This window comes from Lissotriton helveticus, chromosome 1_1 (genome assembly GCF_964261635.1).
Source record: "Lissotriton helveticus chromosome 1_1, aLisHel1.1, whole genome shotgun sequence".
Classification (NCBI taxonomy): domain Eukaryota; kingdom Metazoa; phylum Chordata; class Amphibia; order Caudata; family Salamandridae; genus Lissotriton; species Lissotriton helveticus.
Genome location: NC_136057.1, coordinates 2,018,021,974 through 2,018,048,696, shown reverse-complemented (window position 1 = coordinate 2,018,048,696; position 26,723 = coordinate 2,018,021,974). Strand labels below are relative to the sequence as shown.

Below are 26,723 nucleotides of genomic sequence, written 5' to 3'. Positions count from 1 at the left end.
ACCGGAGTATGGATAATTGAAGGTAAGTAAACAATTTAATAAATAAAACGAATTTCGTATCGCAGCCTGCATCACAATTTGCGATGCAGGGCGTGCTACAAAATTCGTTTTATTAATTAAATTGTTTACTTACCTTCAATTCTCCATACTCCGGTTTTTAGCACCCCCCACCCTGCCCTCCCCCGCCCCGCCTCTCCGCCCCACCGAAACCCCCTTTACGGGTCGTGGCTACCGCACAGGCTGAGGCAGGAAATTAAACATCGGACCTACACTAGTTGGACATGTGTGTTGCCAGGTCAGCGGAAAAACAATTAGCCAGCCTATTCTGACTAGGCCCCCTGGCTCCTACCCTGCAATTTGCAGTCATATTAATGGCATGTGCAATACAGCACTTTAGATTCCAGGCCGAGGACTCGGGCGGGGCCCGGCCTACACTCGAGCCTCCATCAGGATGTTAGAGGCCCCAAACATTAGCAACTGCCTAGTAATTATAGAGAGACACTGTTAGATTGTGTCAGTGGACTCACTCGAGCCGACGACACAGGACAGTAATTCTCTGAGAAGTCTGTGATTCAGTGTAGACTAGGCTGAGACAGACTGAGGCACAGGTCAGTCACATAGGTCACAGCCAGGCGGACTCAGGCTGGCTGTATGTTTATTTATTTAAAACACTACAAAGTTGTTTACTCACAGCTGTTTACTAAAATGAGTACTCTTGCCACATGTATTGCAAATTAGAGACAAATCAGGGCACATCTTGTCATTGGCTCTGTATCCAACCATTCCACATCTGTAAAATGTCCAAATAAATTCTAAATCTCCTTTTTTTAAACTCACTATTAGTTCTGACAACACAGACATATCACTTGTGCCCTCTTTTTCACAGTAGTTTTCACATCCTTCTCTACACTCAACTCTTCCACACACTTTAGCATTAGTTCTAAACGTTTAGCCACCAGAATCACTTCTTCTAGAGGTGGGTAATCCTTCGACCAAATTCTTCTAGTATTTTGGGCCATATGTAGGTGAGGCAATACCGGTTGGTAACTGTGAAATTCGGTAAATATCACCGTTACCGACCGGTATTTAGGGATTTGAGAAGTAGGGGCAGGTTTCAAGGAGTCGGTAATTTACCGAATCGGTAATTTAAGGAATCGGTAAATTACCGAATTCTTAAAATTCCAATTCGGTAAATTACCGAATCCTGAAACCTATGTAGGAGGCACTCAAGTGAGTGCATTTTTGCATTCAGGATTCGTTAATTACCACCAACTATAAGTTGGTGGTAAATACCGAATACCTTTAAAAAAGCATTTTTTTGCTTTTTTGTCAGTGCCATGTGGCAGACATACATGCCCTTAGGGCATGTATGTGTGCCACATGTGCACACATGCACGATTCAGGGGTGCAACAGGGTGTCAATGTGACACCCTGCCACCCTTGGATATGTTCCCCCTATTACCGATTCGGTATTTACCAAATCGGTAATAGGGAATGGCTTTACAGAATTATTACCTACATACTATTTACCGATTTTCAAACACTGAATCGGTAAAATTTGCTATTTAAAAATCGGTAAATAGTGATTACCTACATATGGCCCTTTGTCACTACTGCTTTTTAAAATAAATTCGTCTTTAATTCTCTGCTCTGTATGTTTGCCAAAATTGAAGCTTTATGCCAGTTTGCACAAAATAGTCACAAAATCCTCCAGACTCCTTTAGTTTTTGGAAGACAATTTCGTACTCATTCAAATTCCTTGTGTCTTCTCTAGACAATTCAGGTCCATTTTTAACACCTCTTGCCTTCTGCGCCTAAATGATGTAATAACAGTGCATGTTTCCTCGCTGAGCTTAAGTTGGTGCCACAAACTCAAGCTTAATTCCCAAAAAACGTCTTCCATTTAATCCAGTTAAGATTTGGTTTGCCCGTGATGTCAAGAAAAATCATTGGAGCTGAAATTTTCTGCAGAAATTACTACAAGAATGCCTTTAAATTGACTGAATATTCTATAGAGAAGAGCAAAAAGCAAGTGTCAGGGTATTGTTGGCTGTTGCTCAAAATTACAACATCATTTAGCTACTGTAAAGTGCCTTATGCTTACACATAGTACAAGAAATAAAATTCACTTTCCAAAGTGGACACTTTTATATGGTCAACTTCGTTGGGACCTTTCACTTCAGCAAATGCCTCCAAAATATCAGTGGCCCACTCTAAAATGGCTGCCCACAGTTATCACTGCTCTGTAATTGAATCCCAATCCAAAATGGCCATGACGTCATCACATGATGACATCATACACTCATTGAGGCCACACACACACACTTTGCCAATCTCACTGCTGAGTCCATATGATGCACGAGATTCAACAAGCTGATCATGCTCACGCCACTCCCATTGAGATAACCATCCAACATCTTCCTGTTACTTAGTTCAATACCTCTTCACACACCTTGCTGTAGTTACTGGGAGTGTGTCCGGGTCCTGTTTCCACTCGAGTTGTCACTATGGCAATACTCCTAAGTGACACAGAGCAGTCTGCGGTCAGTCTCTTTACCATTGACAAATAACACCTCATCCGTTTTGAGGTGTATGACTTAGCTTCTTCCTACTACCCTTGTTGCCAAATTGGGATGTCGACCTCAGTTACACATCAAAGAAAGGCTGTGAAACGGTTCAAGTAAGGTACTATTTATTCAGACACCTCAGCCTTCATCAACTGCCCAATGGCCTTCCAACATTCCATCTCATTCCATCTCTAACATTCCAAAGAGGTGGCCATGACTACACAGCCACAGCATTTGCTATGCCCTTCCTAATGGTTTTGGGGATCCTGTGCACCAAAATATTCTGTCCCTCTATTCAGAACATTTAGGGCTTACTGCGAGTCACGCACATTTTGGTGTGATAATACTACACCTGGTAAAGACTGATATTCTTCAAGGAATTGAAGTTTAGATTTACAAAGATGCAGAAGGAAATACAGGGATTCAGTTTGTTGTCTTGGCTCAACAAATTAGTTTAGTTACATTTATGAAAATGATAAATAAAGGTTTTTAAAACAAAATGTGTTTGTTAAATGATCCCAGATTTGAATAGTTTCTTCTGAGAACCCCTTCTATTAATTACCGGATCAGTTCAGTTGGCAGCACTAACTGCAGACCTGAGACCTTGCCCTCTCTACGTCTACAAGGTCAGAGAACTGTGGTTCAGAGTTTAATTAAGCTGCTAATGCTGCGCCGTGCTTCGAGTCACTGGGACACACCTGTGAGGACTACCTGAGGACAACCACTGCAGGAGCTGTCATTCCAAGTGTGCGGGAAACTGCCCAACCCCAAAGCCTGCCAGTACCAGCGTGCACCACTGCCTGCCGCTCAATCCGGAGCTCTCAGGCCTCAGTACTGTGCTGAGGGGGGCCCCTGCAGCTCGGGCCCCCCTGCACTGCGGGGGCCTGTGGTACGCCTCTGTGTCTGGCCCAGAACGATGAGTTGCAATGTTTCGCGGGCAAATACTGATGGTGCAGACAAGCACAGGCAGAAACATCTGGAGGAACGAGTGGTGGCTCAAACAAACTCTCCCAGGGGAGAGGTAGGTGGAAGGTACACAGTGCTAACATAAACGTCAAGTCCACAGGGCCAGGTCATCGTTTTGGGTGAGTTGCTCAAGCTGGTCAAGGAGGGTATCCCATGCCATTGAAATTGGTCACTAATGAAGGTATCAGACCTCTCCGTAGCCCTATGCCACGCAGCAGCTGCCAGAGCCTGTTCTGCCTTCCGCTGCAGGTTGAGGACTCTGTTAGCGAGCAGGATGGCCATATTGGCAAAGTGTGTTCTCACCTTGTGTCATCTCCTACCCTTGAAGATGCCAAGGGTTCTAGCTTCCCACGTCTTAATGTCAGTAATCTCTTGTAGCATGGTGTGGATAGAACTCCAGTAAGAGGATAGGCCATGGCAGGACCGTAGCATATGCTGCAAATCAGCAGAAGACAACTGGAACCAGGGGCAGCTAAGGTGTGCGTTGGGGAAGTAGTGGTTAAGCTGTTCTGGTGTCAAGTAGGTCCTGTGTAAAATAGAGACCCTTGCACTTTACCGAACCGTAATTCTTCAAGATGTTCGAAAGTGATATGCCCTTCATTTATTTTGAGAATTCAAAATGTCATAGTGCTCCTCTAACCACACAGTGCCCTTCAACAAGATCACAAGGATGAGTGGTGGGAAGCCTGAATCGACAAAAGCCAGGTGCACTAATTATTGACAAAGGCTATGTGTACCATTTGGTACCTGCATCCTGTACCTTGGGTCACATGACTGGGTGTAGTCGGCAGTTGGACTTTGTGTATTCCTCCCCAACATTGAGACAAAGGGGACTAGATGTTGGAAGGATGGGTCATTCTGCTAGAATGGAAGGGGCAGAGCCGTTCCCTGTCCCACTTACATTTCAAAGGGGCTGCCTCAAGCACATGCACAAAAAACATGAAACCAGCCTATTGCTACTCCAGACCCCAGAGCCTGAGAAGGGGTAGGGAGGAAATTCCAGAACCAGATTTGGGGAGAAGTCCAGCAGTTTCTCAAACTTTAACGGATGGCACCAAGTACACATTTTGGATCCTCAGACCAATGCTTTAGTACTCTCCTGGACTGGTGAAAGACTTCAAAAGAACTGCCTTGGCCTCTGCTGCTTGAGTCTACATTGCTGCTTCAAGGAGAGAGGATCACCTCCCTGAACACAGGACCTCCAGACTGACCTCAAGGATCAGTTGGCTGACATCCTGGTCGGAGCTACTGGGACACAACAAGCTCCAGAGGTCTCCATTGTTATTGTTATTGTTATTGTTATTTTTGACTTATAACGCGCCCAATCACCTGCAGGTCTCTAGGCGCTCGGAAATTGATGGTACAAACAATAACTTAGCAATACAGAAAAGACATCCACTAGCCTAGATGGCACTCATGGACCTTCTAAACAGCAATGTTTTTAGCACCTTTCTAAAGCGTAGGAGGTTCTCTTCCCTGCGCAGCGACTCAGGTAATGTGTTCCATAACTGAGGAACTAACACAGAGAAGGCTCTTCCTCCCTTGGTTACAAGTTTGTACCGGGGACAGACCAATAATTGAGAATCTGAGGATCTAAGAGTTCTCATTGGACTGTACACCACCAAGCGGTCTTTGATGTAGGCGGGTGCCAGACCATAGATTGCCTTATGAGCTATACACAGATTCTTAAACTCCACTCGCTCTTTAATAGGGAGCCAGTGCAGGCTCTGTAACAGGGGCGATGCTTTGGATCGTCTTGGTAACCTAAAGATGAGACGTGCTGCATCGTTCATGACAACCTGTAACCTATTTGTCAGGGTTTTCGGCAGGCCGAGGTAGAGGGCATTTCCGTAATCTATCCTCGAGATCACGGTGGCTGCAACGATAGAGCGCATCATGGTTTGGGAGATGACAGGGACTAGCTTCCGTAGCTGTCGGATGATGTTGGTACAGCTTCCCACCACGGAAGAAATCTGATTGATCATTGATAGGTCGCAATCTAGTTTGATCCCCAGGCTCTTTACATTCAGGCTCGGTTTTGGAGCCGGGCCTAACTCCGCAGGCCAATAGAGGTCGCACCATGGTGAGGTGGCAGATGGAATCACCAATACCTCGGTCTTGTCTGGATTGATTTTCAGGAGGTTTTCCGTCATCCATTGGACCGTGTACCTCAAGATGTTCTGGGTTTGGAGTTGTGCGGCACTTGTGTTATCGACACCCATGCAAATGCCCAACTGACTTGCCACACTAGACCTGCTTAGTCCTGCAAATGGACCTGCCTGAGCCATACTGGCTTCTGCTGGAGTGTGGTCCTGACCCCAAAGAGGTGCCTCCCCAGATCCTGGACCCTTGGCTGGCATCTGAATGAGCTCCTCCTACCTAGCTGAAGATTTCACCAAACTGCCAAGTGACACCAAGCCCAGCAAATTCTTGCAGCACGGGTAAAAGCTTCATTGGAATCAATGCCGAGCGACCCAACGCCTCACTGCACAGCCTCATTGGAATAGACACCAGACAACCCGAAGCCTCGCAAAGCAATGCACGCAAACCTCACAACAAGGACACAAGGTGCAATTCTCAGGAGGATAAACTTGGTCCTGTGCCCGGTCTGCACTCAACTTTGTTGGCCTGAACTTGTGACTTTGGCCCAGTCCATTGTGACTAGAGGCCTATAACAAGCACATTGTGCTTTTAGGCGCTATATTCACCTAAAGCTTTCAAATTGCATATAGCTGGTTTTACTGATTAGATTTTTTATTGTTTTGGTCTCAATTTATTTATTAAATCATAATATTTTTTTAAAATTGGTTTGGGATTTTTCTTGTGTTGTGTTTTTACTTTATTACGTGTTGTGTCCTGCATAAATGCTTAACACAGTGCCTCTAAGTTATGCTTGACTGTTTTTTGACAAGCTTACAAAGGGTTAAACACAAGTGAATTTAGTGACTTTTGTGTTTCACATTGGCAAGGATTGTGGTTGTTGCTTTAGAAGGGTTTCACCCCCTCAACCAATTTCCCACAATTCCCTTCACTAGGTCTAAGTATTGGGATCAGTTGAAGCCCATGATAAAAAAAAGTCTGCAAAGGATAAGAAAATCGTAGCTCCAATACATCAGCTTTCTGATGCGAGATTATTCTGATCTCAAAGAACTTTTGGTCTGGCCTTCTAAAATAAAATGGGAAGTCTGCCCTTTCGAGGGAGGGGGTGTGGCCAGGGAATCTCTTACACAGAAAAAGCCAAGCATCAACAACCAGGTTCTTCTAATCAAGCGCAGCTACCATTTACATCCTGATTATGCCACAGCACCTTTTTGTGGGCTTGGGAGGAGTTGGTAATGAATAATTGGGCTCTTTGGATAATCCCTGTGGGAGATGTTTTCTGCCTAACAGACTTTACTGCAGCTCCAGTAAAGAAGGAGGCTCTTCTGAGGGTAATTCAAAAACTGATACTAAAAAGTGTGATTTTTGGAAGTACCCTGGAACAATCCTATTTTTGGTGGCATATCCAACTGGGCAATTCAGACCAATTTTGGATCTGAAGTCAGTGAATTCATTCATACCTCAAAGAAAGTTCAAAATAGTGACTCTACAAATGATCCTTTATTTTTTATCCAAGAGAGACTTTTTAACATCTCTGGACTTGAGAGATGCATGCCTACAAGTGTCACGTCATCTGGTTTTTCATAGGTTTCTGCGGTTTTGTGCAAAAAAGGACATCCACTAGCCTAGATGGCACTCATGGACCTTCTAAACAGCAATGTTTTTAGCACCTTTCTAAAGCGTAGGAGGTTCTCTTCCCTGTGCAGCGACTCAGGTAATGTGTTCCATAACTGAGGAACTAACACAGAGAAGGCTCTTCCTCCCTTGGTTACAAGTTTGTACCGGGGACAGACCAATAATTGAGAATCTGAGGATCTAAGAGTTCTCATTGGACTGTACACCACCAAGCGGTCTTTGATGTAGGCGGGTGCCAGACCATAGATTGCCTTATGAGCTATACACAGATTCTTAAACTCCACTCGCTCTTTAATAGGGAGCCAGTGCAGGCTCTGTAACAGGGGCGATGCTTTGGATCGTCTTGGTAACCTAAAGATGAGACGTGCTGCATCGTTCATGACAACCTGTAACCTATTTGTCAGGGTTTTCGGCAGGCCGAGGTAGAGGGCATTTCCGTAATCTATCCTCGAGATCACGGTGGCTGCAACGATAGAGCGCATCATGGTTTGGGAGATGACAGGGACTAGCTTCCGTAGCTGTCAGATGATGTTGGTACAGCTTCCCACCACGGAAGAAATCTGATTGATCATTGATAGGTCGCAATCTAGTTTGATCCCCAGGCTCTTTACATTCAGGCTCGGTTTTGGAGCCGGGCCTAACTCCGCAGGCCAATAGAGGTCGCACCATGGTGAGGTGGCAGATGGAATCACCAATACCTCGGTCTTGTCTGGATTGATTTTCAGGAGGTTTTCCGTCATCCATTGGACCGTGTACCTCAAGATGTTCTGGGTTTGGAGTTGTGCGGCACTTGTGTTATCGACACCCATGCAAATGCCCAACTGACTTGCCACACTAGACCTGCTTAGTCCTGCAAATGGACCTGCCTGAGCCATACTGGCTTCTGCTGGAGTGTGGTCCTGACCCCAAAGAGGTGCCTCCCCAGATCCTGGACCCTTGGCTGGCATCTGAATGAGCTCCTCCTACCTAGCTGAAGATTTCACCAAACTGCCAAGTGACACCAAGCCCAGCAAATTCTAAATGTGAGATGTGGGATACTCAGGGGCCCCTAATCACACAACTTTGCATTATGTCACTGGGTAAAATGGATGCCGTGAGTTGGTCAATTATAACCATCAGTTAGCTGTCACTGGCGCCAAGAGTCGTCATCGGGGATAAAGCTTTGCTCTAATACTCCTGTTATGTTATATATATGTTCGTTACAGCAATGAAATAATAGCGTTATTTTTGAAAAACTGAAAGATATAAAATATGCCAGTTATTTACATCTGCTGTGCGAGGCTGCAAAAGCCATGCTTGCTGCATACCTGGTAGTTCCTGAGCTCCGCAATCTTTTCATGCTGCACCGAAGAATCGCTCCAAATAAGATTGCCTGTTTCATCTTCATCCGGCGTCTTTAAAAATCCCGCCTCCTCTATGACTAGTCGAACTGTATCAAACAAATAATGACAACGTGAACATGCAGCGTTTCATTTCCCTCTCGAAACAACAGCCTGCAAATACACCTTATTTACGTGTCTGCTAAGCTCTCTATTAATTCGAATTTTTAATATATTTTACATTCTTTTGCGTTCAGAATCACAATTGCACACACATATTATATAGTTAAAAACATATATATAAGAAACATTCAGTGTGCTGCCTAAATGTTCTAGTGTATGCATGCACTGCAAGAGCAGGACATGTTTTAATGAGCCCTGGGAACTCGAGGGATCTCTCCCAAGGTGCACTGGAAGCCATAGTGACAATGTAATTAGAATCTGATCCTTTGTTCTGGTTTATTCTTGGAATAAGGGTGCCAGAAAAATAGACAGCATATGTGCAACAAATGCAAACTATAACTGAAGCCCTAGAAAGATGCATGTTTCCCTTATTTTAGATCATTTATAAACATTACAGTGCATTGAGCCATGTTCCATGTAAACAGTTTTCTGTTCCTTGCTTATGTACCGAATGTGAATTAATCCATTGAATCGGGATCTCAAAAGTATTTGCAAGTTTACATTTTATGGATATTTTTATGGCTCAGGTTTGTTTGTGCACCAGCGATATCAGGAGTTTTGCTTCTAAAATAATGTTTACATAGGCTAAGAATTAAATAGTGAGGGCATGTTGGCCAGGAAACATTATTAATTATTTATTAAGTTGACCAAAGAGGCAATCAAAAACCAAGTTCCCTTCAAAACAAAGGACGTGCCATTTATACCAAGACGTGATTTAAATCATATCCAATAGGTCCAATTTGCAAAGAAAACTGGATTCAATTAACTATTCTCAGGGGGTTAATTTATTCCTGCATCCTAGACCACACGTGTTAGTTCACAAAAATATAAGCAAAAAAAGGTGCACAGTGTAAAAAAACACACTAGTTCATTATTATGTGCAGAAAATAAATCTGCTTGTTTCATGGACAAAGTACACAGCACAAAGATCATATGCTCAAGATCCCTTGAATAACTTAGCCATACGAAATATTTCTCATTCGAGAAATAATTATGGACATCTTACCAGTGAACAAGTTACCTTGAAGTATGTAAGCCACAAGCATAACTAAGTGTTTGGCAAAAGCCAGTATGACAGTGCCTACTAGGCAGACAGCTGCATGACAAACCTTGTTGGCTGGGGGGGAACTAGTTAGGGGAATTCCAATTGAGTAAAAGGTAAGGTAAAACGAGAGCCAAAATATGTCAGGAGAATCAAATTATGCCATAACAGAAGCAGAGTTTGCCAGATACCATGGTGAAGTAAACAAAGAGCAGAGCGGAGACTCTGGATCCCTCACAAGCAGGCAAAGAGGTGGTACAATCCTCAAGGTAGCCAAATTGTGAGGCAACCCACTCCCAAACCCCTACCAGACCCACACTATATGTTTTCGACAAAACCACATGTGTCCAACTTGCCCCCATCACACTGTGAACAATCCCAACATGGAAAGACGTTAATCTGCTCCTGCACTCCAACCTCAAGAATATCTTCAACTCCTTCAATGTCACCACAATGTAGATGACATCCTATCTACCAGTCTGTCTCCTTTGATATTCTGAATTGATGAGCAGCTTCCAGCCCCGTGGCCAGAAAACATTGCCTGAGGTCACAGTGACATTATATTGGCTGCTATTGGATGCTACATGTGTGTACTGATTGGTGGTTGCATCTGGTGTTTCTATTGGATTTGGGTTAGTGTTCTCATTGGTTGGGTATTTGAGAGTAGTGATTGGTTCCTGGGTCAGTGATTCTATTGATGTAGGGCTTAGGGCTAGTGATCTGATTAGTGGATAAGTTTAGGTTTTCGGATTGGTTCCTGGGACTGGGCTTTCTATTAAACGTAGGGTTTAGGGTTACCTGTATGATTGGCTGCTGGAACAAGGGTTGGACCTAGGTTTGGGACCAGGGCTGAGGATAGCATATTTATTGGACAAAGGGTTTAGGGTTTCTTGCATGATCGGTTGCTGGGACTAGGGCTACGATTAGGCTTTCAATTGCATGTAGGGCTTAGGGTTTCAGGCCTGATTGGAAGATAGGACTAAGGATGTGATTGGCTGTAAGAGACTTGTCTCCTATTGGTTCTAGGGCTTGGGGCTAGTGTTGTGATTGGTTAGGGTTAGGGCTAGAGTGTCCATTTGCCGAAGGGATCACCAGATTACTAGGGCTATTCCAGCCTAAGGCTCAGGGTGTCTCAGCCTTGGCGTCGCAGCCAAGGGTGGAGAGAACAAGGATAATTGCCTATTTGAGCTTGTTTGAACCTGATCGGGACTAGGGCCAGAAATGCTGCCCAGTTCCATATACACCAGCACCCACCCTACACCATCCACATCCACAACCAGAGTAACACACTCATAGCACATGTACTCCACCCATGTGCTACAAACTAACCCAAGATAAAGTTCACTTTCTCAGCACCCAATACAAAACTCCAGAAACAACACCTATACACGCTTCTATCTCAGCTACCACACATTTCCACTATCACCTAAACAGTACACAACTCTATCTTATACCACTAACCAGTGAACTAATCACTAACACAACCCAAATCCACACCATACTTAACTATATCCCATTCAGACACACACTCCCTGCTCTAATCACTCCTAACAGACTCCTATTTGTCACTAACAAACCTTTACTCAGCCTGCCATCATTTCTCCAACCAACACTCTCCTCTTTTTTCTACCAAAATAATACAACCACGCAACACTTACACTCCACTGCACCACACATATTACTTCTTGCAGCAATCAAATCTAAGACAAACACACTTAGCTCTACTTCATCCCCACTTACACATAAAATATACTTCACTCCCAAACACATCACCACCCCTTAACCTTACAACTTCCACTCACAGAGTATACTATACAAACAAATCCATCTAAAGACAAATACATCAGCACCTCGTTTCACTACACCTCAAAAACAGGACATAACCCGCACACCACCAAAAAAAAATCTCTCAAGTGCAACACCTCATAATACTTTCCAAAACCAACTACAAACATACACCCACCTTTCAGAATACACACAAATGAACAAACTCCAATGCCAAAATTTCTTTCTTCCACCCCACTTGACACACATACAGCAACACAGCAACTCTCTTCTAACCGCCTTTCATCAATTGGGCAATTCAGAACCTTACTACATGACCTACATATTGCACCACCACCCCTAACTCATACACGTTCCACCCTAAACAGACACAAACAAAATAATCAACGTGCAACACATCACATCTTCGCTTCTCCATGTCTACTGCACAACAAGGTTACATTACCATAACAGCACAGCACACCAACTTACTATCAACCTCTGTCTCCACCACCTACACACGGACACCCATCAAAATGCCTTCTTAGCCGGCTGGACGATGAAGCCTACAACATACTGCTCACTCTTCTACAAAACAAAATCACACTATCGCAAAAGCACATTTTCTAAACTATCCACCATTAAATGCTTGATCGCTCTATAAAGCAAACATTACATCTACGACCATCTCACTGACACAAAACCTGACATACTATTTATAACCGAATCATGGTTAGAAGATGATATGGCTCCAGTCCCGCATGAAGCTGTACCTCTAGGCTATCAAACTATCACCCAAAATTATGTAGGCAAAAAAGGATGTGGCTTAGCTGTTGTGTTCAGGTAAACATTACATATCACTAAAGCGGACGGCGTCCCCATAAAAGATTGGGAACCCCTTTTCACCAGATGCAATCCTACACTGTCTTCCTCCTTTAACTTCCGGCTTCTTTACAGAGCTTCACCTAGCAATGCAACATTCCCAGACACACTTCTAGACACTGTTTCAAACCTGATAACACCACACTCCAACCTATGCGTTCTGGGTGACCTCAACATTTGGTTTGACACACCCAAAATGACCATTCCAAAAACAAAAATCTGTGGCCTAGATGCACTGAGCTTGCATCAGATCGTCCACAAACCCACACACATTGCTGGACACATCCTAGATGTCATTTTTACAAATACAAAACTAGTTACCTTTCAAACAATGACTCCGGTCACATGTTCAGACCACATTTGCTTGCTTTCCAACATAAAACAACACTAAGCAACACACCTAAAACCACCTAACATGCATCCACCTACCTACTGTTGAACAAATTGAATGTGGAACAATTAGGAACACAACTAACATTCAGTACAGATCTGGACAACATTAATTTTGTTCAAAACTATATGAGTGGCTACAGAAAGCTTTTGATATCCTGATACCACTAAAAACAACACAACAGAATAATAGAAAACTAGCACCTTTGAGAAATACAGACATAAAAGAAATAAAACATCAAATTAGAAAGCTGGAAAATGCCTGGCTCAAAACAAACACCAATTATGACAACGTTTGCCTACAGAAAATTAACAGAATATACAAGGGAGCTATCAAAAAAGCTAAGAAAAGATGCTATTCAGAAATCATTCAAAATACTAAATGTGAAAATAAAGAATTCTATAAAATTCTCAATGAATTTCATAAACCAAATTGCCTAGAAGTAGCTCATCACATTACGCAAGATTTCACATACAAACTGGCTAATCATTACACAGCCAAAGCAGACACGCTGGACTCATACATAAAACAAAGACAAAGCACCAGTACCGACCCTTTCCCAAAACAACAATCCAAGAATACTCTAACCCAGCCTGTCAATTCCTTCTAACACATTTCACGCGATGGAATTATGGACCTGGTCAAAGCAAACAAGCCTCCCAGCAACCCTTCTGACGTGTGCCCACCACAAACCTTCAAGAAATTTCTTCTAACAACCTCTGCTGCCACTCCAGTAAGAAGAATCATCAAAAATTCCTTAACTACCAAAATATTTCCAGAAGGACTCAAAAAGTAATACATACGCCCAATACTGAAGAAAACAAACTTGTCACGTTGAACCCTGACAAGTACAGACAAATTAAAAATGGACCCTTCCTGACATACTTTCAGACCTCCAAACGAGGCTCTGTCAAGGAAGAGACACAGAATCTGCTCTCCTTGCCATCTGGGATGACCTGAAAAACACAGTTGACTGCAAAAGGGTTGCTGCGCTGCTTCGCTTGAACCTCTCGGCTACCTTTGACACAGTTGACCATGACACTCATACAAAGACTCTACGAAGCGACCATAGAGGGGACTGCTCTAGACTGGGTCACATCCTACCTTCGCAACAGAACTAATATCATCCATACACCCCCTTTCTCATCCAAACCACACGTCACAAAAGCAGGGGCCCTTCAAGGAATTATCATCTCGCTTATGCTTTTCAATATCTACATGAAGTCATTACCGGCACTGATCAATCAACTTAAACTCATGTGCTATAACTAAGCAGATGACACGCAAATACTCCTTCAACTGAAATGCCGCAAAGATATTGGAAACTCGCTAATGTTCAGTTGTCTCAGAGCAGTGGATCCATGGATGACGTGGAGCCATCTCAAATTAATTGCTTCCAAAATGGAAATACTCACATGTGGCGATTGGAAACATTATGACCCGCTCGCCGCATGACCTAATGATCTGCGAACACCGCCTAAAGTATCAAAGGAGGTAAGAAAGCTCGGAATGACCATGGACTCCAACTTATCAATAAATGCCCAACTAGGGAAACTAGCAAGATCAAGCTTTGTTACTATAAAAACTCTGCGACTAATCTTCCCCCATTTAGGATTTCCCCACAAGGCCCAGGGTACTATCTACTTTGCTCTGTCCAAACTCGATTACGCAATAGCCTCTACCACAGATCACCTTTAACAAACATTAAAAGACTACAACAGATTCAGACCTCGGCTGCCAGACTTCTCTTACATATAGAACTGCATGACCACAGCTCCACTGTCTTGAAGACCTTGCATTGGTTACTGGTTGGCAGAAGAGCTCTGTTCAACCTGCTTAGTTTCAACCACAAAGCAATACGTGGCACAGGACCGCTCTTCATCAGGAATAAAATCACCAAACACATTAAAAAAAAGAACCTCCGCTCTAGAGTGGCATCTCGCCTCAAAATCCCAACGTACAAGATAAAAAACATGGGTGGCACATCCTTCTCTGTTTAAGCAGCCAAACTATGGAACTCTTTGCCCCCCAACATAAGATCCACTGATAAGCACCTTATCTTCAGAAAACTACTAAAGAATTTGCTCTTCCCCACATAACCACCATACGCAAACAGAAATATACAGCATATCTCTCTGTATATAGGCATTTATTTGTACTATAGAGATGTACCTATATACGTGTGTTGCTTTGTATGAGCGTGTAGAATAATTATGTTTAAAAAAAATATAGATATTCATTAGTTCTGCTTAACAAATGTACATATTACTGATAGTTACATTATTCTATGTGTTTACCATGTATATAACTGAATGCATAAATAAGTACATCTTTTCATCTACAATTGCTTTACTATTGAATTACAAAAGCAATAACTCAATAAATAAATAACATTGATTTAAAGTACAACAACACTTGAAAGCCAGAGTGTATTTAATGCACCTTCAATCTACATATACTACCTTCCTTTATGCATCTACATACCTTCCATGTACTTATGGATCTATATATTTATTACTTTCTTCTAATTCAGCATATCCAATGCACTACCCTATTTCTCACCCTACACCGCTCTCAATATAGCCTCTACCTCAACTCTATGATTAATCTCAAACCTCTTTCTACAATTCTTTCCAATGCACTACCCTATTTCTCACCTTATACCTCTATCAATTTATCCTCTACCTCGACTCTCTCATTCATCCCAAACCCCATACCACTACTATTATCCCCAAAATATCCCTTTCTAGACTCTTCCCTACTCTACCCCTCCTTGCATCATCTCATATCTCTTTTACTATTCCGATGTCCAAAACAAGCCTTTCTAAACCTTTCCCTCTGACTCTTCCCCCTCCACCTCTGTTTTACTCATCCAAGCCTCCTCCTACTGCTATGAGCTCCAAAACTTAAAACAAGTTCTAAATCCCTTCCTCCACTATATTTTTCAATCCCAATAACAGACTAACATGTCCACCACTCAAATTAATTTAATATTTCACTATTCTAGTTCACCACTAATCTTTTATGGGTTCCAGAGTAGTGTGCTACTCACCGAAAAAGCGCTTCAACACCCCAAGAGGGGTAGCAAACGCGACATAAATGCTAATCCTTTTTCTCTCTTCTATCCCTCCACTATCCTTCTTAATCCAAATAACTAACATATACACCACTCAAATTACTTTCATTTTCCGCAACACAAATTCCCCACTAATCTTTTATGGGTTCCGGAGTAGCGTGCTACTCGCCAAAAAGGATTTTCAATACCTCGTCAAGGGTAGTAAGGGCTATATAAATGCAATTAAAATACAATACAATACTTCAATCGTGAAAATCCTCCAGAGAGCTCACCTTACACCACTCCTCAAGATTGTCAACACCATTGGTCTGCAATGAAACTTCCCAGATGACCTCCAGAGTGAAAAGATTTTGGATAACTGACAAAACAAGCTGCATAGTAATCCTCCTCAACCTTCTAAAGCTTCCTAAGCAGTCGGCCACTTGGAACTAATCCACACACTGGAAAAATGCATGGGCTTCTCCAGCAAGATATAGCAGTGGTTTATTTCTCATACTACCAACCACATCAGGTTCATCCAGATGGAAGTCTTAAGGTCTGAAGAACCGGGTTTTCAGAACCCAGCGGCGCCAGGGACACGCCCGAAGTCTTCGAGTTCCCCTGTCCTGGCAAACAGAGACACAGAATACTTCTAGGTGGCGTCAGAGATCAAATTTATTAGCTGCAGCTAGTAACAGTAAACCAAGCAATACAACACGGTGTACAACTCAGGAGACTGCTCAATTTTCATAGAGCAAGACATCTCTTTTTATCCCCAATTTGCTCCATTACAAATGCACACCCACTGCGACAAATTCTGATGAATGAAATACATTTTCTCACACATTATTACATTCCAAAAGCTCACTTTACATTGTACCAACCCACAAGTTAATTATTAGGAATATCCCAAATTCGATTACTACAAGCCGGACAAACCCATAATGGAAAGACTACCCATGTAATGAAAAGTCGTAAGGAAAGAAACAATTCAGATGCTGAGTAGGATAAGATATTTGCAAGAAACTAAAAGTTAACGATATCCTGAACATTGATTGGCAATCTCAGACAACAATCAGCTAGAGAAATTGGCTTTGCAAAAGGGTCAGTTTCAGGTGACGGGCTCAGAGTCTTGCAGTTCACTCGCAAGTCGAAAAGGCCTAGTTAATACGTACATGAACAACGAAGCCCATGCAACTTTGTTCGTTCGTTTACCTCCACGGCCTACGTGAGGGCAACACAAAATGGCGTCACGAACAACTTAAACAAAATGGAGTCCGGTCCCGAAAACCACGGAACCTCAGACCCTCTTTTTGCCATTACGTAGGCAATGACCTAAACTCACGTCAATCTGAATCCAGGTCTATGTCTATTCTCATCAGGTCATCAAGGTGTTGCTGTAACATCATCTTATTATCCTTCACTTCTCTCGGGACGGGTCTTCTCACACAGATTGTAGCATAAAGACCACAAATGGCGGGACCACACTGGATGCATAGGCAACACAAGAAAAGGATTGCTAAAGCCATACCAAGGAACATCAGAATCTTCCATCCCCATTTGGACAACAGTCCCCAAAACCATCCCATCAACGACCAGTTCCCTTCGTCTACATGTATAGACTCAGCAAACTTATGTAACCTCAAGATGGCTTGGTACACTGTTGGGGCGTTATCTGGTATAAAAACACAGCAACTAGACCTGATCAATCTACATACTCCACCTCTATCTGCAAGGATAATATCTAAAACAATACGGTTCTGTAACGTCATAAGGCGATCTGCTTGAAGCTCAGCTGTAATATTGCTAAGGGCACCTGCAGTCTCATTTATAGTGGCCTCAACCACTCTCGTAAGCTGACGAATATTCCTACTGTTAACCATAGGACCCCAAAAGGTCACGAAACCCTTAAAGAAGTCTCCAACTTCTTGTGCGATAGTATCTTTCGCATCGATAACACCTCTACCATATCTTGTCTTGTGGTAATTGAAAGCAGCTGTGTATGTAGGGGGAAGCAAAAATGCCACATAACATGTGCCTGAAAAATCAGATGGCAACCATGTGTATGCTCTATCATGACAAACAAAATACGTGCCTTAAGCTCGCACGAACAGGGGAGATTTCTGGGACGTATAGACATATGTGTGAACACACACACTCTTACCAAGCTGAGCTCTCGGATTCTGACCATTACCTTGCAGACAAAAATGACCTCGGTGGGGTACAATCCAAATAGGAGGAGACCTTTTCTGTCTCTCCTTTTCTGTCAGGCTAATACTATATCCCGTCTTGTTCCAACCAACATATGCTCGTACCTCATCCTTAGGAATAGCATTATACGCATCAATATCTCTGATCATATCTACCATTCCCTGTATCAAGGCATTATTACTCGCATTATCTTTGATGGAACGTACAGGAGATGCTTCATTCGCATAGATAAACATTGCTTGAAGTGCCCATACTGACCCATTAGGCGAAAAAGGCAAAACCAAATATGGCATTCCCTTATCTGTCGTATGCGGCATAAGATCACAAACCCAACAATTTGTGGTATTTACGACTAACTGGTGCTGATGCAACATCTGTATAAACGAATTGTTCACAAATTCTGATCTTCGTGTCTGTTCATGTTCAGGCAACGTATGAAACTCATGTGGAGAAACAGTAGAAAAAGAAAGAGTAGGTTGGGATGTAGATGCAAGCGTCTGTTGCGTAACATAGAAAATCCAACCCACACAAGCTAACGTAATATTCAAAAGCATTAGAAAACACAATATTAAAAAACATTTGCTACGGACCAATGTACACATTTTCGCTTTAAAATCAATTCTCTTAACAACCTTATCACACTAAAAAAACTCCATCCTCTAACGTGCTGCTCACGGCTATTACCTTCTTCACTTAAGTGTGCGTCAAGATCGTACTAACAACCGTGAACCACAGACCTTTCGTCAATTTGCGGCCCACCTCTTTAGGCTGTACCGCGACCCTGCAGCGGAGTCCAGATGGTGACTCGAAAAAGAAAAAAAGTTTTAAAAAAGTCTCTTGATCTGACAAGGTCTAATTCACAACATAAAAAATTCACATTTATTTGTCCATTTATTTAATCACTCTTGGTCTTAAATTGTAGTGCTCTTCGCCAGGCACAGTTTGCTCTTGAAAAAGTGTTTCCGGATTCGTCGTGTCGAGTTTCAGATGCGAAGGCACAGCAGCTTGCAGGATTTCATCGTTCTCGCGTTCTGACTGAGTCCATATCAAATGCGCATCACTAAGAGGTACGAATCTAGGAATTCTCTCACATTCAGAATCAGCTATACCATCCCTCACCCACTTATCATACGGTAAGGGCAAAGGAAAGTTTTTACAATGGGTAGCAAGCACCCAATTCTTTTTGCCAGCTACTCTAACAGCAGTTATAGTGACTAGTAGGACCAAATACGGTCCAGTCCATCTCGGCTCCAAGTTCTTAGTTTGTTGAAAATTCTTGGTCAAAATGTACTTTCCAGGTTGAATCGTGTGGCCTGGATCCGCAGTAGCTGTCGGCAAACTGTCATAGACCTGTTGGTGGAGAACACGCAATTTAGCAGTCAAGTCATGTAAGTAATCCACCAACATAGGGTACTCAATTTCACTAAATTTCTTAGGACGTGGCACACCCCAAACATTCGCCGGACGACCAAAAACTATTTCGAATGGCCTAAGTCCCACACGAGAATGCACTGTCGTCCTTGTTGACAAAAGAGCCAACGGCAAGGCATCTGGCCATGTAAGACCAGAACTCGCTTGTATCTTAGCTAGCTTCAAATTTAGGGTGCCATTATAGCACTTGACAAGTCCAGCAGACTGGGGGTGATTCGCAGCATGGAATTTCTGATTAATCCCCAAACCAGCACACACTTTCTTCATGATTTGACCCACAAATTAACTCCCATTGTCGCTCCATACAATTCTCTGCAAACCATATCTAGTGAAATACTCTTTAAGCAAAACCTTGGCTGTAGACAAGGCAGTATTATCCATCTGTAAAAGGCACAAACAACCAAAAGGACATACTTCAGATTATTGCATCTCTCCATGTGAATGTAATCTAGCTGTATCACCTCAAACGGATACATTGGAGGAGCAAAATGACCAGCTGGAGTTGGAGTTCCCTTTCCAGGATTATACTTCAGACAAACCATACAATGCTTCACCACATTCTCAGCACATTTCGGAATTCCAGCATTCTGTCAAACTGGAGCCAACAACTAGCATATTCCTTTCGAACTAATGTGAGCCATTCCATGAGCCATAGTAACCACTGGGAGCACATACGCATCTGGCAACAACCATCGCTGGTGTTCCGACAACTCAACCCAACAACCTGTCGAATCCAACATACCAGTAGTTTCTCTCCACACACTCACTTCTTTTTCCGTAGCTTCAGCCTGAATCAACTTCACACTTTCTATTGTGTCTTCACACATTCCACCAGCCATGATCCAACTAGCAGGACCAGCAACATACATTCGGCTCATCGTATCTTTCGCCGTTTCCTTCGCAACTTCATCCGCAAACGCATTTCCTCGACCCACATCATCCACAACTTTCTTATGCGCACTGCACTTCACAATTGCAATCTGCTTTGGCAAAGTAAGTGATTCAAGAAGTTCATTCACTAACTGCCCATGCTGAATTTTCGTACCATGGGAAGTAAGAAATCCTCTCTCTCTCCACAAGTGTCCAAAACTATGGGCAAAACCAAACGCATACTGGCTATCGTTATAAAAATTCACTTGCTTTCCCTCTGACAACACATACGCTCTAGTCAATGCAATCAACTCTGCTGCTTGCACAGAATTCTGTGCTATACGTGCTGTTTCAACAACTGTATGTAAAGTTGTGACAGCATATGCTGCAGTCGTTTCACCATTTGGAAGCTTAAAACACGAACCATCTACCCATAGGGTACCATCAACATTCGTAAGAGGAGTATCTTTTAAATCAACTCTAGCCTTTCTTTCCTCCTCTGTCCGGAGAAAGCAATCATGCTGTTCTTGAACATCTGTCTCTACAGAAATCGGCAACAACGTAGCTGGATTCAACACATTGCATCTTTTGATGTGCACATGGCTAGCCAAAAGCGTCAACTCATAACCTGACAAACGCACACTAGTAAGGTGCTGTGTCTTGGTCCTATTCAATAAGGTATCCACTGCATGTGGGACCATCACAATCAACGTATTATCCAATACCAGACCAGCAGACTGTCAGATAGAAACAGCCTCTGCCGCTGTAGCTCTCAAACAACTCGGCAACGCTTTAGCTACCGGATCTAACGTAGCTGAAAAATAGGCACATGGACGCTGCTTGTCTCCAAATTGTTGCGTCAACACTGACAATGCACAACCTTCTCTCTCATGTACATACAGTGTAAAAGGTTTACTGTAGTCCGGAGTACCCAACACCGGAGCCGAACACAATGCATCACGTAATTCAGAAAAACTTTTCTGACATTCGTCAGACCAAGGGAGAGGATGCGGAGTATCTTTAAGAGTCAGCGCTAACAGAGGTTTTGCTAACAGGGAAAAATTTGGAATCCACTGTCTACAATACCAAGTGATACCTAAGAAACCACGCACTTCTCTCTGTGTGGATGGCACACTCATTTGCGCAATCGCTTGAATTCGTTCTGGGGTCAATCGTCTTCCCTCCTTTGACAAGCGATGACCTAAGTAGGTTACTTCTTGGCGGCAATACTGTAACTTTGAAGGTGACACTTTATGATGAATGTCAGACAAATATCGCAACAAGGAAAGAGTAGCCTCTTTACAAATCCCTTCATCATCAGCAGCGACCAACAGATCATCAACATACTGGATAAGAGCAGCACCAGAAGGCAATACAAAATCATCGGGCTGAGTTTTCAACGCCTGACTATAGATGGAGGGACTTTCACAATAACCTTGAGGTGCGCGCTTAAACCGGAAGCTTCGGCCTCCTAAAGAGAAGCCGAAAATATCTCTACTCTCCTCAGCAATCGGAATACTGAAGAAAGCATTCTTCAAGTCAATAACTGAAAACCAAGCAGCTGAAGCAGGAATCAAAGTCAACAAAGCAGTGATGTCAGGAACAACAGGAAACTGTGGCACAACAATTTTGTTGACCTCTCGAAGGTCAATCACAAACCGATACACAGGTGGCTGAGAAACATCAGTACGCTTAAGGACAGGCAAAACAGGACTGTTACACACATTGCCTCTCGTTTCTTCAACTACACCCTTCTAAACCAGATCATAGACGATCGCTAAAAGAGCTCTCTCGCCATCGCTAGATATCTTATATTGCGGAATACGAGGTAGCCTAGCATTTGACTTGAGGGTAACAACATACGTGGAATCTTCAAAAGGCCAACATCATTTGGACCTGTAGCCCAAAGCGTATCAGGAAGCGAACGTAATTCCAGTGGAAGGCAATCTTTAGACAAATACATCGGAGAAATCACTCTCTTACCCAAGGTAAGATGTACTCCCGAAGGAGAACAATGCAATGTCGCATACAATCTTTTCAGCAAGTCCAAACCCAACAGATTCTCACCACAACCAGTCGTTAGAATAAGTGGCGCTTCCAATTCACAAGGACCAATAGAAAGAGACAAAGGACTAGAAACCGGATTAAGAACTGGGGCGCCTGAAAATCCTACTGAAACATTGGTCAAGCCAGACAAAGGTGCGCCAGGAAGTTTAGAGTGCATGATAGAACTCTTCGTCGCACCAGTATCCAAAAGAAAAGGTCCTACTACACTTGATGTAATCACTTCAACATAAGGTCCACTCTGGTCTACTGGAACTGACACTACTCCCTCACTTTGTCCATGGCTGTCCTAACTATCATTATAGCCAGCACTCTCACCTTTGACACAGTAGTCCTCAACATAGTACTGGGCAGACTGAACAGTCGGAACATTCTGTCTGTCAAAATAATTCGCATAACTCTGAGAGGGAATGAACGCTCATTCTGGGGAAACACACCACGTCCCCTACCCCTAGGAGCTTGCTGGAAACCACCACGACCTCTCTGACCAGGTGCACCATTCGCACGCTGTAACAAAACCGGACAACTGTTCTTGAAATGACCTTCCTCTCTGCAGTAAGCACACTGATTAGGTCCTGGAAAGAATCGCTGAGCGTAAGGCTCAGGCTTCTGTAACAATCTCTGAAACTGTAGAGGTTGCTGAAACTGAGGCTGATTCTGACGAGGCGGATAAGCTTGCTGCAAAAGAACTTTCATCTTTAGGTCTCTAGTTTTCTTCTCTACTTTATCCTATTCGTCTTTATCCCTATTCTCGTAATATTGTGCAGTAGCCAATATCTGGGCCGACGAAGAAACAGCCCATGAACTCTCAGAGTCCTTTAAATTATTAGAAAGCTCGGGAAGCAAATTAAAGACAAATTTGTCCACAAACAACCTTTGACCACCTTCCGTACTCATATCCTGACCACTATGATCGATAAACGTCTCCTCAAACCTAGTGAAGAAATCAGACACACTCTCGTCTTTCTTTTGTTTGCATGCTGCTAACTTATCCCAGTTCACTCGTAAAGGAGGCATCATAGTTTTCATCAAATTAATAATCCTACTAGGTAATTCTGCAACTAAGGGTTCAGGTTTGGCACCTCCTACCTGCCGACCATCCGCAGCAGTAATATTCGCCCATGTATCTCCTAATTCTGGCGCATGATCCTCATGACGGATCTTCGCCCACAAAGGTTGTGGAACCACATTACCCATCAACATATCTATGTCAGCTAAATTCATAATACATGCATCAACTGTCTGAGACAACTCCTTATAATAACCAGCAGGATTTTTACGGGGATCAGGCAAGGTCTGCTTAAGAGCCAAGACCTCTGCTCTCTTCCATGGAACATGTACCCACACTCGCTGAAAATGTGCCTCTGCAGCTGCAATACCCAAATTGACATTAGCCTGAACTGCCTCTCTCCATACAGGAGGAACCTCTCTCATAGGATCCTGCTTCACTTTCCTCCTAACAGAGGGATCAGGTTCAAACAATGTCTGAGGCGGCAACCTAGATCTGAAAGCAAGTATCATCTCTACAGCATTTGTAACATCAGATTCCACTATCGTCCCTTTAGCAAACTCCGACTGAACATCGAGCACGTCCTGCGGAACCGGACCCAACTCATTATCTTCCCATTCCTGAAGCAAAAAGGTACACATTACATCAAAGACATACCTCTGCTTAGGCGGATCCCACTGAAAGGAAACATCCATAACCACTGGCAAATCATATCTAGAAGCATTTAAAATCCATCTACGAGCCAATAGATCCAACACTGTCCGCTCCTCAGAACTAGGAAGCTGACTATGACTTTGCTTACGTTCCGACACAGGGGTCATATTCAGTGACCCAAACAATGGGGACAAAAGATTAGCAACAGTCTCAGTCATTCGTTTTCGTGCAGAAGGAGAAGAAGCAGACAAAAGAACAGGAGAATAAGTATTATGAGGCAAAAGAGGTGTAGGGACAAGAACAGTAGGAGGCGAAGATGCAGAAGTAGAAAGCAAATGAGTTTGAGGCAAAGCTGGTAGCAAAGCTGGCGACCCTAGAGGGGGTTGCACAGTAGGAGGGAGAACCATCTGTGGAGTACCGGGTGGCTGAACAACAGCAGGAGGCTAAACAACAAAGGGTGGAACAAGTGGGGGTAATGGAGGCACAGTAGCACCCTGCACATAAGGGGGTGGCAATCTCAGTAAATGAGACATCAAAGGATCTTTTTCAGGATCTTCAATCACTTTCGGAGGAGAAGGCGGCAAGGCCGGATAACATTTATCGATGGCCATGCAACGTTGTCTATCTGAGACTTCACTCCCACACTCTTCTCCATCTTCCCTCAATCAATCAATCAATCAATCAGAGCATTTATATAGCGCACTACTTACCCAGAGGGTCTCAAGGCGCTAGGGGAGGGGGGTCCGCTACTGCTCGAACAGCCAGGTCTTGAGTTGCTTCCTGAAGGCGAGGTGGTCCTGGGTCAGGCGGAGGTGGGTCGGGAGGGAGTTCCATGTCTTGGCGGCGAGGTAGGAGAAGGACCGTCCCCCTGTGGTGGCTCTTCGGATGCGAGGGCGTGGCCAGTCGATCGGAGCTGGCGTTTGGGAGTGTAGAAGTTGAGGCGACTGTTGAGGTACCCTGGGCCTTGGTTGTGTAGGGCTTTGTGTGCGTGGGTGAGGAGACGGAAGGTGATTCTCTTGTTGACCGGGAGCCAGTGCAGGTCTCTCAGGTGTCCGGAGATGTGACTGCGACGGGGGATGTCCAGGATGAGTCGTGCTGAGGCGTTCTGGATCCGCTGGAGTCTCTTCTGGAGTTTGGCGGTGGTTCCGGCGTAGAGGGAGTTGCCGTAGTCCAGGCGGCTGGTGACGAAGGCCTGGGTGACAGTCTTCCTGGTCTCGGTGGGGATCCACCGGAAGATCTTACGTAGCATGCGCCGGATGTTGAAGCACGACGAGGAGACGGCGTTGATTTGTCTGGTCATGGAGAGGGAGGAGTCCAGGATGAATCCCAGGTTGCGTGCGTGGTCTGTTGGTTTGGGTGCGCTGCCTAGGGCGGGGGGCCACCAGGAGTCGTCCCAGGCGGAGGGAGAGGATCCCAGGATGAGGACTTCCGTCTTGTCCGAGTTCAGTTTCAGGCGGCTGTTCTTCATCCATACGGCTACCTCTTTCATCCCTTCGTGAAGGTTGGCTCTGGCGGTGGCGGGGTCGTTGGTGAGGGAGAGGATCAGCTGGGTGTCATCGGCGTAGGAGATGATGTTGAGGTTGTGCTGGCGTGCGATGGCTGCGAGGGGGCTCATATAGACGTTGAAGAGGGTTGGGCTGAGCGAGGAGCCTTGGGGAACGCTGCAGATGACTTCGGTGGCTTCAGATCTGAACGGGGGGAGGCGGACTCTCTGTGTCCTTCCGGCGAGGAAGGAGGTGATCCACTCCAGTGCCTTCTCCTGGATTCCGACGTTGCTGAGACGCTGTACTAGTGTACGGTGGCAGACAGTGTCGAAGGCCGCGGAGAGGTCTAGGAGGATGAGGGCTGCTGTTTCTCCGTTGTCAAGCAGTGCTCGGATGTCATCGGTGGCTGCGATCAGGGCGGTCTCGGTGCTGTGGTTGGCCCGGAATCCAGACTGTGAGAGGTCGAGGGATCCGTTCGTCTCGAGGAAGGCGGCCAGCTGCTTGTTGACAGTCTTCTCGATGACTTTTGCAGGGAAGGGGAGGAGCGAGATGGGGCGGTAGTTCTTGAGGTCGGTGGGGTCGGCTGATGGCTTCTTGAGAAGAGCGCTGAGTTTGGCGTGCTTCCAGCTCTCCGGGAAGGTAGCGGTGTCGAAGGAGGTGTTGATGATGTCCCGCAGGTGGGGTGCGATGACAGCGTCGGCCTTGTTGAAGACGTGGTGGGGCAGGGGTCGGTCGGAGATCCGGAGTGGATGGAGTTCATCGTGCGGACGGTGTCTTCGGTGCTGATCGGGGTCCAGGCGCGGAGGGTGGTGGTGGGGGGCGGTGGTTCGGACGTGGTGTGCGTCAGTTGAGTGCTGAAGCTGTTGTGTATGTCCGCGATCTTGTTGTGGAAGTAGGAGGCGAGGGAGTTGCAGAGTTCTTGCAAAGGGGTGATGTCGTTGTTTCCGGCGTTGGGGTTGGAGAGCTCTTTAACGATGTTGAAGAGTTCCTTGCTGTTGTGTGCATTGTAGTCCAGTCGTTCCTTAAAAGCAGTTTTCTTGGTGGCGCGGATGAGTTGGTGGTGTTTTCGGGTGGCGAGCTTGAGGGCAGTCATTTT

General features: G+C 44.4%; 1 protein-coding gene across 1 annotated transcript in view; it reads right to left on the bottom strand.

Moving 5' to 3' along the window:
- The window catches only part of TTLL7 (tubulin tyrosine ligase like 7), a 1,017,987-nt gene that overhangs the window by 652,216 nt on the left and 339,048 nt on the right, over positions 1 to 26,723 (bottom strand). The window contains exon 6 of the mRNA XM_078659263.1: positions 8,576 to 8,697. Within this exon, the coding sequence (XP_078515389.1) occupies positions 8,576 to 8,697 (122 nt within the window). The remainder of the gene's footprint in view (positions 1 to 8,575; positions 8,698 to 26,723) is intronic.